Consider the following 14330-nt stretch of genomic DNA (forward strand, 5'->3'; position numbering starts at 1 on the left):
CGTTTCTTTGTCATGTAGTAGCTCATCTGATGTATCTTGAAAGTTCACAAACAGTTCCTAAGAGTGATGGTCTTCTTCAGCTATTGCTCTCTAGCTTGCTCCTTTTCTTCTGGAGGTACAACAAGACCACTTACTATTGGCAGCCCTGTCCTGCAGGAATTTATCTCCCCCCTTTTGAAGAGCCCCTAAATTAATGGCTGTCAATTACTGTTGGCAGCACGTTCCACAGTTTATATAGACTATATAAACAAATACTTCCCTTGATCAGCCTGGAACTTCCAAACATTTGCTTCAGTGACTGAGGATAGAAAGTTTCTGCTACCTAGTTCTTCTACACTGTGCAGGTATTCTAGAATTTTTTTGGGGGGAAGGGGGAGCCTTCAAGCCAGTCTTGACTCCTGGTGACTGCCTGGACAAGTCCCTGCAGTTTTCTTGGCAGGATTTCAGAAGTGGTTTGCCATTGCCTGCTTCCTAGGGCTGAGAGAGAGGGACTGGCCCAACATCACCCAACTGGCCATGCCTAAAGCAAGACTAGAACTCCCGGTCTCCCGGTTTCTAGCCTGCTGCCTTAACCACAACACCAGACTGGCGCTATTCCAGAATTAGAGTGCTGGAAAGCCTCTGTTTGAACAAGCATTCCTCAAGGGAGAATTGACCACCTTCCTTGAATCAATGCCTGATGGTACGAGAGAGTTCTTCCAGAGCCAAGTTGGGATGGTGTCATTAATTGTCTCAGGAAGGAAGCCTCCCCCCCCACACTTGTTAATCAAGTTGACATCTCCAATTTGTTGACCCTCCTTAGTCTGAGATTACATTCTGCCTCAACTTTGATTATTGGGGGTCTGAATAATTCTCAAGAATTGTTGCGGGGAGAGAGGACTTGACCTCTTCATTTTACTTATCAGCTTGTTCTTTATCAGTCCTCTCATGTTTGGGAAGGTTGACTATCAGCCTTTGGGGGCCCCTTTCCCTCTGTCAGTCTGCCAGGTGCAGTGCTTGTTGGCATATGTCAGGCAAGGCGCACCGGAGGGCATGCACGTCTACCTTGGAGGGGGCTACCTCTATAGGCAGCTCACTGTGCAAACACCCCCCCTTAGAGCTACAGCTCTCTGCTTTCAGGAATGGCATCAGGACAAAACTGTTCACTTTTCCCTTCTGAATTATTTAATGAGGTTTGTATTTTTATTTTAAGTTTTATTTTTGTAATTATGCTAATTTCTATTGTTTTTAAATTTTTGCTTTTGTTTGTTACTAGTGCCTTGAGTAACGGTTTCTTTTGTTGAAAGAGAAGATATAACAGTAACAACAGTTACAAAAATAACAGTAACTTTTCATTTGGTAGGTAAAGATACTTTATTGTGTTCTTGAATATTTATGCAGTTTCTTATTTATTTTTTAGGTTCTGTGAAAAGTGAGTTAAATAGTGAATTAGCGTCTAGGTCGGGTGCATCAACGGCGGCAAGTGCGGCCTCTGATCCCCCAGGCTGTGATATCATAACGGAGCAGCCGCGTTCCCAGCACGTATTGCAGCCAGAGTCGGATCTCTCCACTTGCGAGTTGGCAGACGCAGCGATGAAAGCCGATGCTGATGATGACATCCTTAGCAGAAGCTCCAGCCAGATCAGCACCATCCAGTCTGACCCTGCAGGAGACTTGAATGACGGCACGTCATCTCCCATCAGCGACAGCTCTCAGACGACCACAGAAGGGCCAGACTCAGCAGTTACCCCTTCCGATTATTCTGAAATGGTAAGGCCGGTTCTTAACGGTTCGCTGCCAGCCCATGGAAGAAACGGACACTGCAAGGATTCCAGGAATGCCTCTTCATTGTCGTAGCGTATAATAACAGAATCCTGAAAGCCTGCCAGAATTTCCCTCTGTGTCCTCTTACAGTAAAGAGAATTGAGGCTGGGTTATTCTGAGTTTCTTTCCCCTGTCCCAGGACTAAGTTACCGTTTCTCCTCCCCTAGCAGATGCTGCATTCCTCCGTGAAGGTTATCTCCCGTGATCCTCTGCACCACCTGGAGGTCTCCTTCATTGGCTGTTTAAATATTCCATTGAAGAGTTCAAGTTTAAATATACCTGGTTTTTTTTAAACCTTGGCTTTTCTCCTCCCTCAACCACTTCTGCTGCTGTGACTCCACCTTTCAGCCTTAGGGCTTAGTCCTAGCATTGTTCTTCCAGGTATCTCAGGACAGGAGCTGGGTACTATTAACCCCTTCTAGCTTTTCTCTGGAGTTTCTCATCGCTCCTGTTAGGATATGTAATGGTATGTGGGAATGACCTTGGGAGACAGGAGGAAGAACCGCAGACTGGACAACCGCTATGTAAAAGATATCTCAGTCCGCAGAAGGGAGGCATGGGAAGCATCTCAGAGGGGACCCTCCCTAGTTTTCCAGAGAGTAAAAGGAGAGGAGGGGAGAAATACTTTCAGTCTTGCAATTCTGTTAATGTGACTTTACAGAAAAGATAGAGTTAGTGCTCATAGCTGTGCTGCTTGTCTGGACTACCTCTCAGGGCTAGCAGGATAGCTGTTGCCCTTCCTCTCCTAAGGCCCAGGGGAGGGGGTGTTCTCTGCTTGGTGAGGCTGGGACTCTTGCTAGTCCCTTTGTGTCGGCAGTTGCTGCTTCTGGGCTCACAGCAGCTGTCTTCCTCTTCTCCACCCTCTGGCCTGGGACTTTTTGGCTTGTGGTCTGAAAGATGGTCTCACTACTTTTCCTCAGCCTCTGTCTCCAACAGCCTCTGTTCAGACCTGCTGCCTGATTGATTTTATGCCCTGCTAAATCCCTGCTTAACTAGAGGTCCCAATTGCATTGGATCACCGTCTCAGTGCTTTAGCAATCTGGCCCTCTTGATGAAATCGTACCGTCACCATCGCCACCACCTCACAGTTCAAGAATGGCAAAGCAGCTGGTGTTGATCCTGGTGGAACTATGGCAAACATAGACTGGTAGGCCCCCACCCTGCATCCCTATATGCAGCCTCTTCTACCCAGATTAGATCCATCGTAATCCCAATGTGCCAAAAGATAGATAGGAAGAACCCAGCCAGCTTTAGCCACACCCGTCAGTTGAATGTTGGCAATAAGCTGAATGTTAGACCCCTCAATAGAAAACATACTGTGCATTGAATGATGCAGGATAACATCTTGACATAGGAACAAGCTGGTTTCAAGGAGGATGGTGGGACGCTTGATCAGGGCCTTGTCCTTCAGAAATATAGTTGCTTTTCTTGTCTTCAAGGCAGCCTTTGACTCAGAAAGTCCCCAGAGCTACGCTTTGGGAAAAAATGGGCTCTTCTATTCATTGATGGTTTCTGCTCTTTTTATATACAGAGGATACAGTAACCTTTCCCTAACATCTCTGGGCTCAGGGAGGAGCAGGGAGTCATCAGTCATAACAAAACAGAAGTAGTTGCTAACCCTCTCCACGAGAAGAAGTAAAAATGCGGTGTGGCGAGCCAATCTGCTAACCTCCTTCATACCTTCCTTGTAGTATGTTTTAGCTAACAGACCTGGGATACTTTAGTAGAATCACCAAATGTCTGGCAATTGCCATTGTTATCAAACATCTATTCAGCAATCTTGGTAACTTTAGTCCTTTCTGTGTAAGTTTCTATCTCTATCTTGTTTCTTTGTTATGTCTGTTTTAATCTTTGCCTGTAAAAACATTAACAAAATACATAAAGATGTCACCAGCTCAAGCCATTTTGAGTAATAGGGAGGCATGGTAGGAATTGCAGTCCAACAGCTTTTGGAGTTCTGAACATCGCTCATCTCCGCTTTTTCATTCGGTCTATTTTTAGAGTGGTTCTGAAATGCAGGCTTCATGGCCAGCACAGCTGTCCTCATTTTTAGGACATTTTTTCTCTTCTCCCTACCTCTTTTTTATATTAACTAGTCTGATGAATTCTGGACCACCATAAATTGTTTGGTTCTATTAAGGACATTTCCTGTTTGGTTCTATTAAGGACATTTCCTGCAGGCGTGGCTGAGAATTTGGGGGGGAAAAGTCCTGGAAAAACAGCAAGAAAAGAACATGGATGTTACTATGGCATTGCCAGCAGTCAAGCTTATCTCAGAGTCTTCCCTGTACTTTGATTAAATATATTACTCATATATAAATGGACAGAACTTAAGTTCAGTTTGACTTACGTTTTAATCTAAGCTGTTTTTTTATTCTGTGTACAATTTAGATTCTAGAGGGTGGTGAAAATCAATACTCTGGAATGCAAATTGGACAACTGCAAGATGAGGAAGATGAAACTACAAATGTCCTACAAGATGAGACTATTGATCCTTTCGGAAATTCTTGCCTTGGTATGTTGATACTTAGTAGAAGCAAATATATGAGAAAATAGGGTTAGTCGAACTATAACTTGCGCTGTTAAAATTATTTCATGAAAAAAGAAATATTATGATCCCATGAAATAATATTCATCAAGTCTTCCCATTGTGTTGAAAGAGTGCCAGTTAATAAATGGGAAGTAAGCATGTACCTACAATCCAAAGTTATAGGCCAGGAATAATTCTGTCTTTCCAGCACTGAGTAATTATCCTCTTGACTTCCTTCTACTCACATAAAATAAACCAATGATCTTTTACAGGTCGCCCTTGCTTAACAACCATTCGTTCAGTGACCATTCAAAATTATGGTGGTGCAGAACAAATAATAGTGATGACGAGTCCTCGAAGTTCTGGCCGTCGCAGCGTCCCCACGGTCATGTGATCAAAATTCGAGTGCTTGGCATCCTGCCCCCCATCTCGGCCCCTTTGGCCGCCCTGCCCTCCGCCGCTCCCGGTTGACCTTCGCTGTTTTCTTCCTCCTGCCACTGGCCCGGGATCCAGGCGCTGGGCGAGGGGGCAGCCCTGGGATGGCAGCCCTGGCAGCGTGGCAGAGCCTCGTCTGCCAAAGACGCTTGCCAGGCCTGGCCAGGGAAGGGGCAGCAAGGCGCGGCGCTCTCCGTTGCCGGGCAAGGTGGGAGGGTCAGTGGCGCCTCCCCAGGCGAAGGTGGAGGCTGTGCGGGAGTTGCTGTCAGGCTGGCAGCAGCCCTGGAGGAAGCAGAGGGAGGAGCGTATCCTGGGGGCACAAGTGCCGAAGCGCTTCTGGAGACCCAGCCCATGGCTTCGGCAAGGGGCGGGGTGGGGTGAGCCCAGCTCCGGCAAGCCCCCAGCAGGCCCTCTGCTACTCTTGGCCAGCCATCCTTCCTCCAAGCCTCGTGAAGGGCTGGCACCCTCACCTGGTGCCTGGATCCCTGGCCAGCGGCAGGAGGAAGGAGACGTTGACGGTCAGCTGGGGGTGGCAGGGGTGGCAGGCATAGGCGGCGGAGGGCAGGGCAGCCAAAAGGGCCGAGAAGGGGGGAGATACGTAGGTGGGGGCCACTGAAGTGGGGGCGAGCACGGCAGGGTGGAAGAAGCATGAGGTCCTGGCCTAATGACCGCAACCGGGACTACTGGAACTGCCGTCGCTAAGCGGTGTGGTCATGTGATGTTTCGCCTAGTGACTGCTTTCTTAGCAACGGAAATTCTGGTCCCAATTAGGGTTGCTAAGCTAGGACTATCAGTATATAACTTCCTTGCATATAATTAAGAGTGTATTCATATCTTTAAATAATAGCCTTTGTTAACACTACTTGGCTATTTTATGTATATCAAGCTAAAATGGACTACTGAGTAAACAAACCCATGCCATATGTGTAAGGGGAAAACCCAGTCACAGCCCCAGGGAATGCGTGTCGGCAGACTCCGCGCCTGCTGAGCGTCGAGGCTGCTCTGATGGAGAGCTGGTGGGAGGTGTTAAATGCCCACAAAGAGGAAACCGGAGACGAGGAATCTGCTGGGTTCCCCTTCTCGGGCCCGCATGAATCCCCCCACCCTTCTAGGGTGCCTGGCCATGACCCAGCTTCTCGCCCCGGCAGAGAAGAGGTCTGATTCCTCCGGCCAGGGAGTCAGAGGAAAGGCAGGGAGACCAAGAGCCCCCGATCCAGGAGCTGCGTAGGGACGCCCAGCGGAGGCTGGAAGGCTTGTCTGGGCTGTTGGAAGGAGGGCAGGAGAACCAACCTCAGACTGCTGCTGCCAGAAGAGCAGTTCTCCTTAGTTAGGCATCTTACGTGAAGGTTGGTTTGCACCATTCCTTGTTAGGACTGCTTAGGTTCCAAAAAGTCTGTTTTGGTTTTTAAGCCCTATCCCTGAACGCCCGTGGGGCTGGGAAGGATGGACTTCACCGGGTTCTTTACACCCTGAAGAGGCAGGGGTTTGCTTTCTGTTACATGCTAGTCAGCTCCCCAGCTTTCCCTCTGCCAGGGTCTCTGCCACAGCCCCTCATCCATATCGTACTTAAGCATAGTGGAGTTGGTGATCAACACTTTCTGCACCTTCTCTGAGGAAACCCATTCACATACAAAAGAAGGATTTGTTGAATTAATCTCAAGATCGTAGGTTACGCATATATGCTGCTTTTGCTCCCCCGTCAGAACTAACAGGGCGTGCTCCAGGCCCCTTCCATGGAGCAGCGCCATCTTGCTGGACCCCAGAGGCCCGCCTTCTCTGTTGCAGCGCCTGCCCCGTAGAACAGCCTCCCCGCAGGGATTTCCACCTTCCGGGACTCTCTGTGGCAGACCTTAAAGAGACTGTTTTGGAAAAGAGGGACTTTTAACAGCCCCATCAAGTGGGTTTGTAACACACCGCAGTGGCTAGCTGATAAGGTCCTTGCAATCTGTCCCACCTGCAACCTGCATCTGCATAGCTGCCCCCTCTTCCCCCCTCTTCCCCCCACCTGCCCCCCACCTGCCCCCCAACTTAAACCCTACATCAGGCCAGCCACTCTCTGCATCCGGTGAAGGGAGACGCAGCTCTCAAAAGCTTCTGCCCTTTAATAAAATTGATTCGTGAGAAAAGGCGCTACCAGGCTCCTCCTGATGGTTTGCCACCGTAGACTAGCATGGCTCTCCTCCTACTCTGTCTTGTGGAAATCATAGATCAGGTTAAAAAAAAATCTAGGGGTTAGTCCGTGCCGTGTGATCGTTCTTAGTGTCTTATCAAGCTATTATTTCTTGAAGAGGTGAAGGTGCCACTAAGCTGAGACATCAGTCATTTGCTATCTTCAGGAAAGCTGTCTAACTGCAAACATGTTAATTTCTGCTCCTGTTAGATTTGGCTGTTTAAAAAGCCTAGAATAACATTTCTAAAATGGGTGGATTTACTAAATCTGGATCATTCTAAATTGTACCCCATGTCTCTGATAATAGTTGCTTATTACATTCTTGCCAAAACCACTCATAGTCAGGAATGCTACTAAATTTAAAATATGGTTCTTTTATCTGAAATGTATATTAAGTGGCCCATTTATTGCTTTTTTTTCCTTTCTTTTTGGGGGGGAAAGAGCTTCAGCAATCTCATTTAGCGAAAGGCGTGAGCCACAGCAGGGAGCCTTCAAATAGTAGCATGGAGAAGTTTTTGCCTAAAGAAGAAACTGAACTTGCTGATCATGGAAATAAGGTCAGAGCCTGATGGTTGAAGGCAAGAGGCCCATGGGGTTGACCTTTGAACCCACTCCCCTGTGGCTCCTCTGCCTCCTTGGTTGGCCAGATGTGGAGATCCCCTTCTGGCGAGAGAGCTCTCTGGCCTCGCAGCTTCCCAGAGTTTCCTTGGCTGTGAGACCAGCAGTCCAGGGTGGGCATCTTCTGTGTGAACATTGTGATGCTTTGGCCCTCCTTCAGTCTAGTAGCCTGAGCTCTTTGGAGGGCTCGTGTACTTTAATCTCCTGCCATAAAATATAATTGGATTTTTTTAAATGACAGCTGTCCAGAATTAAAGGTGATATCGGGGGCTATAAGGATGGAACTGCTGCTCCGTTAGTTCACTGTGTTCGCCTTCTGTCGGCTTCTTTTCTACTTACAGGAGAGAAAGGCGGTAAGTTGAAGACAAGGGGTCACTGTAGAGTAGGGTTTCTCAACCAGGGTTCCGTGGCACCCTCAGGTTCCCCGAGAGGTCACTGGGGGTTCCCTGGGAGATCACCATTTATTTAAAAAATAATTTCAAATTCAGGCAACTTCACGCTAAAGAGGTAAGTTTTGTCCTAACAGTCAGAAATCACGCTGAGACGAGGAGTAGGTCTCTAGTGTTTATTACTGCTACATAAAACAGAATCCTAACAAACTGAAGAAGCATGGGAAAAACCCAGACAGATAAACCCCAAAAGTTAAGGCGGGTCTGATCCGTGTCTCTTTGAATGGCTGCTTAATTCCTCAGTACTACGCATGCGTTTTCCCCCCTGGATAGGGGCCCCCTCCTGCTCGCCATCAGTACTCATGACATGTTTCATCCTTTGTTTTTAGTTTAAGAACACTGTTAATGCATTTATACAGGCCTACCCATGAAACAAATAAAATGGTTTTGTAACTTCTGGCCTATATTTGAGCCTGAATGTGCAGGGGTTCCCCTTTTGAGGCCTGAAAAATATTTCAAGGGTTCCTCCAGGGTCAAAAGGTTGAGAAAGGCTGCTGTAGAGAAAGAATTAACCTGTAAAAACCTTTCCTCCTTGATGATGCCTAGGCTAGTTAAGAACCAAAATAAGTAAGGCTTTTGAGAATATGCTGACGCTAAATCAGGAAACTCAGTGGGTTACGGTCAGGGTTAGGGTCAGGGTTGGAATAATGTTCTGCAGGGTTGTACTGTTAAACTGGGCTTGACGCTGAATCCTGCCACAGTTGGTTTTAAAACAATTGTGCCAAGCTCCAAATGGTCCTATCTTATAATGCTGGATCTTTACAACAATGGAAGATGCTGATGATCCCTGGCATGTTCAAGAGCTTTGTTGGTGGCGTGCCCAACTGGGAGCCACCCCTAAACTGTGCAGTTGCAGCCGGGACATCTTGAAACTGTCATGGAGACCGGCACCCAGATAGATACTCCTTCCACCAAGGGATTAAGGAGGCCATGGGGGTCCTGAAACATGTTTCTGAAAAGGGGTTCCTGATTTGCTCATCTCTAGTCCTGGCATAACTGCTTCTGGGACACGGCTGTGCTTAATCTTTTTTTTTTTTTTAATCCAGTCATGTCCGATTCTCAGAGACTACCTGGACTAGTCCCTGCAGATTTCTTGGCAAGGTTTTTTGGAAGTGGCTTGCCCTTGCCTGCTTCTCCTAGGCCTGAGAGAGGGCAAGTTGCCCAAAGTCACCCAGCTGGCTTTGTGCCCAAGGCGGGACTAGACCTCACTGTCTCCCGGTTTCTAGCCTGGTGCCTTCACCACTCCACCAAACTGGCTCTTGTGCTTAATCATTACCCAATAATAAACCGTGTTTTAAAATTTCTGATACTTGGGACTAGCTTACAGAATGGAGCTTTCTTAGTGAAAAACAATTGACCAAAACCAATTTACATGACACACCAGAATGACTTTCTGTTTATGTTTGATAGCCCTGGTGCCTGATAAAGAGGTGAGAGTCAGTGTGAAAGCCTTGGCCCTCAGCTGTGTGGGAGCAGCTGTTGCCCTTCACCCTGAAGCTTTCTTCAGCAAACTGTACAAAATGCCCACTGAAACGATCAAAGAAGAAAGGGGTAGGTTTTTTGTGTATTCTTATACAGATAGAGAAGGGGGGAGAGTGTTAAAAAAACGCTTATATTTATTTACATTTGTTTAAAATGATCCCATTGTTTTCCTTCGGCATCCAGTGGAGATAAAGGCTGCTTTGGGTAGTGAGGACGGGGATTGACACAGGCGTTGCAGCCCTCAGATTTTACATACTGTTTGTCCTTACTGGTCATAAACATTCAGTAGATTTTCGAAGCTCCTCCCAAGCATGGAGTCTTTGGATTTTGGATTTTGTTTTGTGCTGGACCTCAGTTTCTCCTATGGCAGTTGCATATCAGAGGAGTAGCAAACAGGCTATCAGATACGTGCCTTTAGAAGAATGGGGGTGGATTTTCCCGACGACTGCAGGCAGTGGCACAAAGTAAACAGAAAGGGTTTTCTGTGCAGGGTTTTCTTTATCTATTCCTGATCTATTTTTCTAGAAGAGCAATATGTGAAGGACATTGTGAATTATATTGATCATGGAGATCCCCAGATTAGAGGAACAACAGCCATTTTATGTGGAACCATTATTTATTCCATTCTCATTCAGTCTTGCTTCAGTGTGGAAAATTGGCTAGAAAACATAAAAGCATCAACAGGTAAAATTTGTGGAGCTGTTTGTTAAGATCTGAATTTTGTGCCTTACAGGGTTCAGTGGATTCATTACCTCTACTTTTGTTGCCCCCAGTTACCCTGGTGGAGTGTATCTCCTTGCTACAAAAGACCCTGAAAGACGAGTCTTCAGTTACCTGCAAACTGGCTTGTATAGCTGTGAGGGTAGGCAAAACATCTTCCAACTGTCACACATTGTGGTTATTTCTTCATGAGACCCACCAAATGGCTACCAGGAGTCCTGCAATGGCCAGGAACTTTCAGGGAACCCCCTGGATCTTCCCCGTCTCAAAGGGTATAAGAATAAGCTGTTTGTGGAGTCCTTGGGGCTCTCTGAGCCTGGTTATTTTCTTGCAGACACTTCATTGCCAGACTAGGCAACATCTTCAGTGCGAAGAGGGAGTGGGCCTTGCTCTCCGCTTATATACCGTGGCTTGCCCTGCTTGTGTTGGTGGGGGTGTTGTTCTCTCCTTGGGAGTTCTTTGATTGGGCTGTTGTTTGCTGCTTGGTTGATTGCCTGAGTTAATAGTTCCTTGATTAGGGTGCTGTCATGTTCGCCGTTTCAATGTGTTTGATACATCGTAACGTTTCGCATGTCATTAGCTGGATGCGTGTTTCATCTTTGCCGGGAGGACGGTTCCTGTTGGGACTGGTTTATCTCTTGGCTGTGAACTTGGAATGTATTTGGGTTATCTCCTGTGTTCAAGGTTGCTTTCCCAGGCTAGGAGATCTGACGGTTGCCAGCACCTGGGACGGGCAGCTCTGCTGGTAGGGAGGCGGGGTTACGTTTGCAACGAGGGTTTTAAGTTTGTATTTGGCGTGCTTTCTGTCATTCTCAGCTTTCTCTGTATTTGTCCTAAGTTCCCTAATAAATCAGATTTCATTTAGCAACCTCTTGTGAGTCTGAGTATTTGGGCTGGGCAACCATTACAGGTGCATTGTGCTGTTTGATGGTTCATCTGGTGTTAATCCTAGTGTTGATTTTTGCATATCTGGGTGTTGATTTGCTGGCAAGGGAGTGTACTGGTCTTTTGGCTTTTCTATTGTCTCTTTTGAATGGTATGTAAATGTTGTTTACCTCTATGTGTCTGTTGATGGCTGCTTGGTCTGAGTGCCAGGCTTCCAGGAATTCTCTGGTGGTTTTGGATTTGGCTTGGTTTAGGATGCTCACAGTTTCCCAGCTGAAAGTATGGTTAAGTCTGTCCATGTGTTGTGAGATTAAGGAGTTCTCATCGTGTCTTCTGACTGCTAGTTGGTGTTCGTGGATGTGTTCTGCTGGTCTTCTGCCTGCCTGTCCTACATAGTGGCTGTTACAGTCTTTGCACTGTATGTTGTAGATGACTCCTGATTTTTCTTCCTGGGCTCCTGGGTCTTTTGGGTTACTTAAGATGTTTTGAAGAGTTTTAGTTGGTTTGTGTGTTACGGTGATGCCATGCATGTAAGAGTTGTTGGTAGTTTCTGAGATGTTTCTGATCTATGGCAGTATTATCCTTTTCATAGCTTCAGTTGGTTGGGTTGTAGTGGGTTGGGTGGTCAGGCACTTTTTGATAAAGTTGAGCGGGTATCCGTTTTGCTGAAAGATGCTGTACAGATGATCCCTTTCCTTCCTCTGGTGTTCTGGGTTGCTGCAGTGTGTAAGTGCTCATCTGAATAATGTTCTTACACAGCTCTTCTTGTGGGAGGTTGGGTTGTTGTAATGGAGCACTTGATGAGGGTTAGGGTTAAGGTTGATGAGGATGTCCAAAAAGGTAGCGTGTTGTTGTTTTCTTCTTCCCTTGTGAATTTTATTCCACTGAAGATGTTGTTGATGGTTTCATGTGTTTCCTCCAGTTGTTCCTTTTTTATTATGACGAAGTTGTCATCTACATACCAGATCCATACTTTGGGTTGTATACATGGGATTGCTATCCTTTCTAGATGCTGCATTACAGTCTCTGCTATGAGTCCCAAGAGTGGTGATCCCATGGGTGTTCCTTTGATTTGTTGGGATATTTGTCCATCAAACTGAAAGTAGGTAGTGAGGCAGAGGTCGATGAGGTCCATGATTCTGGGTATCTCTATCTTGGTGTATTTGATTAGGTTGGGTGTGTTGCGTAGAACTGCTGCCATGGATTCTTTCGCTAGTGCTGGGTCTATGGATGTAAATATAAAGTATATATAAATATATAAATAAAGTATAGGTAAAGGTAAAGGTTTCCCTTGACGTAAAGTCCAGTCGTGTCCGACTCTAGGGGGCGGTGCTCATCTCCGTTTCAAAGCCTTGGAGCCGGCGTTGTCCATAGGACACTTCCGGGTCATGTGGCCAGCATGACTCACGGAACGCCGTTACCTTCCCGCCGAAGCGGTACCAATTAATCTACTCACATTTGCATGTTTTCGAACTGCTTGGTGTGCAGAAGCTGGGACGAGCAACGGGAGCTCACCCCGCCGCGCGGTTTCGAACCGCCGACCTTCCGATCGACAGCTCAGCGGTTTAACCCGCAGCGCCACCGCGTCCCATAAATAAAGTATATAAGTACTTTATACCTTAATCAAGGAACTGTTAACTCAAGTCAATCAACCAAGCAGCAAACAACAGCTCAATCAAGGAACTCCCAAGGAGAGAACAACACCCCCACCAGCACAAGCTGGACAAACCACGGTATATAAGCGGAGAGCAAGGCCCTCTCCCTGTTCGCACTGAAGGTGTTGCCTAGTCTGGCAATGAAACATCTGCAAGAAAACAACCAGGCTCAGAGAGCACCAAGGACTCCCCAGTTCAACCCTGAGCTACAAATATTCTTTTCGATTAATAAGCTGTTTACCTGGATTAAAGGCCCCCACCTCTGAAAAGGTGCTAAACACAGACTCACACATCTGTGGCTTCACATATCACACTTAATCTGTCCTTCCCTCTCCCCCTTTATATGTGAACTGAGCTATTGAATAATAGCAATAAAAAGGGAGGGGAAAGGGGTAAGGGACCTTTTTTCCTTTCAGTCTTCCTGTAGAGGAGAGGAAGGTTTTTATCTGTACTGCACTTACCCTGCCTTCTGGTTACCCTCTCTTAGGAGATTTCTGAGAGGAGCCTCCTCCTCCTCCTCCTCCTCCTCCTCCTCCAATTCCTTCCTAACTGATGCCAGCCTATGGGAGCTCATGGGGCCTATCAGTCATAAGTTTATCTTGCGAGTGCTTCAGTCTATTTTAGCAAGAGTTTCTGCTTGGTGCCAGTTCTTTTTTGAGCCCTCACTTGGGTACTTTACTAGACCATCAATGAAAATTTGTTCTGCTTCAAGGTTGAGTTTTTGATCATCCAGTACACCTGTTCTGTTATACAGCCACAGTTGACACTGAGAACTTCAGTTTTGTTGATCACTTCAAAGTCATGGATGTTTAAGCATTTCACTCATCATCCTGATGATTAGAACATTAACGAAGGGTTCCAGCCTCAGTCCCTTCCCATCCAATGTTGCTAGCAGTCTCTTCTTCCGTGAGGAAACACTTAATTTGACAGGATTTAATATCTAGTCCCCTGATCATTCCTGTTGCCCTTTTCTGAACCTGTTGCAGTTTCTCTTGATCCTTTTTAACAGCGCCATGCTCAGAACTCGACTCAGTACTCAAGCTAGAGTCTGACCAATGCAGAAGAAACTCTTCTTGTGATTTGAAAATACATTTGCTTATTTTTGTCACATCACACTGTGTATTCATGTTCAATTTGTAATTAACTATTATGCCAAGATCTTTTTCACAAGTACAGGTAGTCCTCCCTTACCAATGGTAATTGGGACTGGGAACTCCATTGCTAAGTGACATGGTCATAAGGTGCTACGTCATACGACCATGCTGACTTACAATGGCAATTCCAGCAGTCCCAGTTGCCGTCAGTAGGTGAATCCCACATGGTTGTGGTGTCCCATGGCCGTGTGATTGCCATTTGCGATCTCCTGCTGGCTTCCCCATTGACTTTGCTTGTGGGGAGCCCGCAGTGAAGGCCACAAATGGCGATCACGTGACCATGGGATTCTGTGACATCGTAATTGTGAGCTGGTTGCCAAATTGCACTCATGTTACTGGGGATGCTGTGACCTCCACAACTATGAGGAGTTCAAACTTCAAAAAGTCACTGAACGAGTGGACATTAAGTGAGGACTGCCTGTATTATTT

The 14330-nt window shown here is 46.6% G+C and overlaps 1 protein-coding gene across 2 annotated transcripts in view; it reads left to right on the forward strand.

The window, feature by feature from the left end:
* Window positions 1–14330, forward strand: part of HTT (huntingtin) — a 188566-nt gene that overhangs the window by 31310 nt on the left and 142926 nt on the right. For both annotated transcript variants that reach the window (XM_063310834.1, XM_063310833.1), the window contains 7 exons: window positions 1400–1749; window positions 4195–4318; window positions 7380–7495; window positions 7798–7909; window positions 9416–9556; window positions 10013–10171; window positions 10261–10349. In XM_063310834.1, the coding sequence (XP_063166904.1) occupies window positions 1400–1749; window positions 4195–4318; window positions 7380–7495; window positions 7798–7909; window positions 9416–9556; window positions 10013–10171; window positions 10261–10349 (1091 nt within the window). The remainder of the gene's footprint in view (window positions 1–1399; window positions 1750–4194; window positions 4319–7379; window positions 7496–7797; window positions 7910–9415; window positions 9557–10012; window positions 10172–10260; window positions 10350–14330) is intronic.

This window comes from Candoia aspera, chromosome 8 (assembly GCF_035149785.1).
Source record: "Candoia aspera isolate rCanAsp1 chromosome 8, rCanAsp1.hap2, whole genome shotgun sequence".
In the NCBI taxonomy this organism is placed as follows: Eukaryota; Metazoa; Chordata; class Lepidosauria; order Squamata; family Boidae; genus Candoia; species Candoia aspera.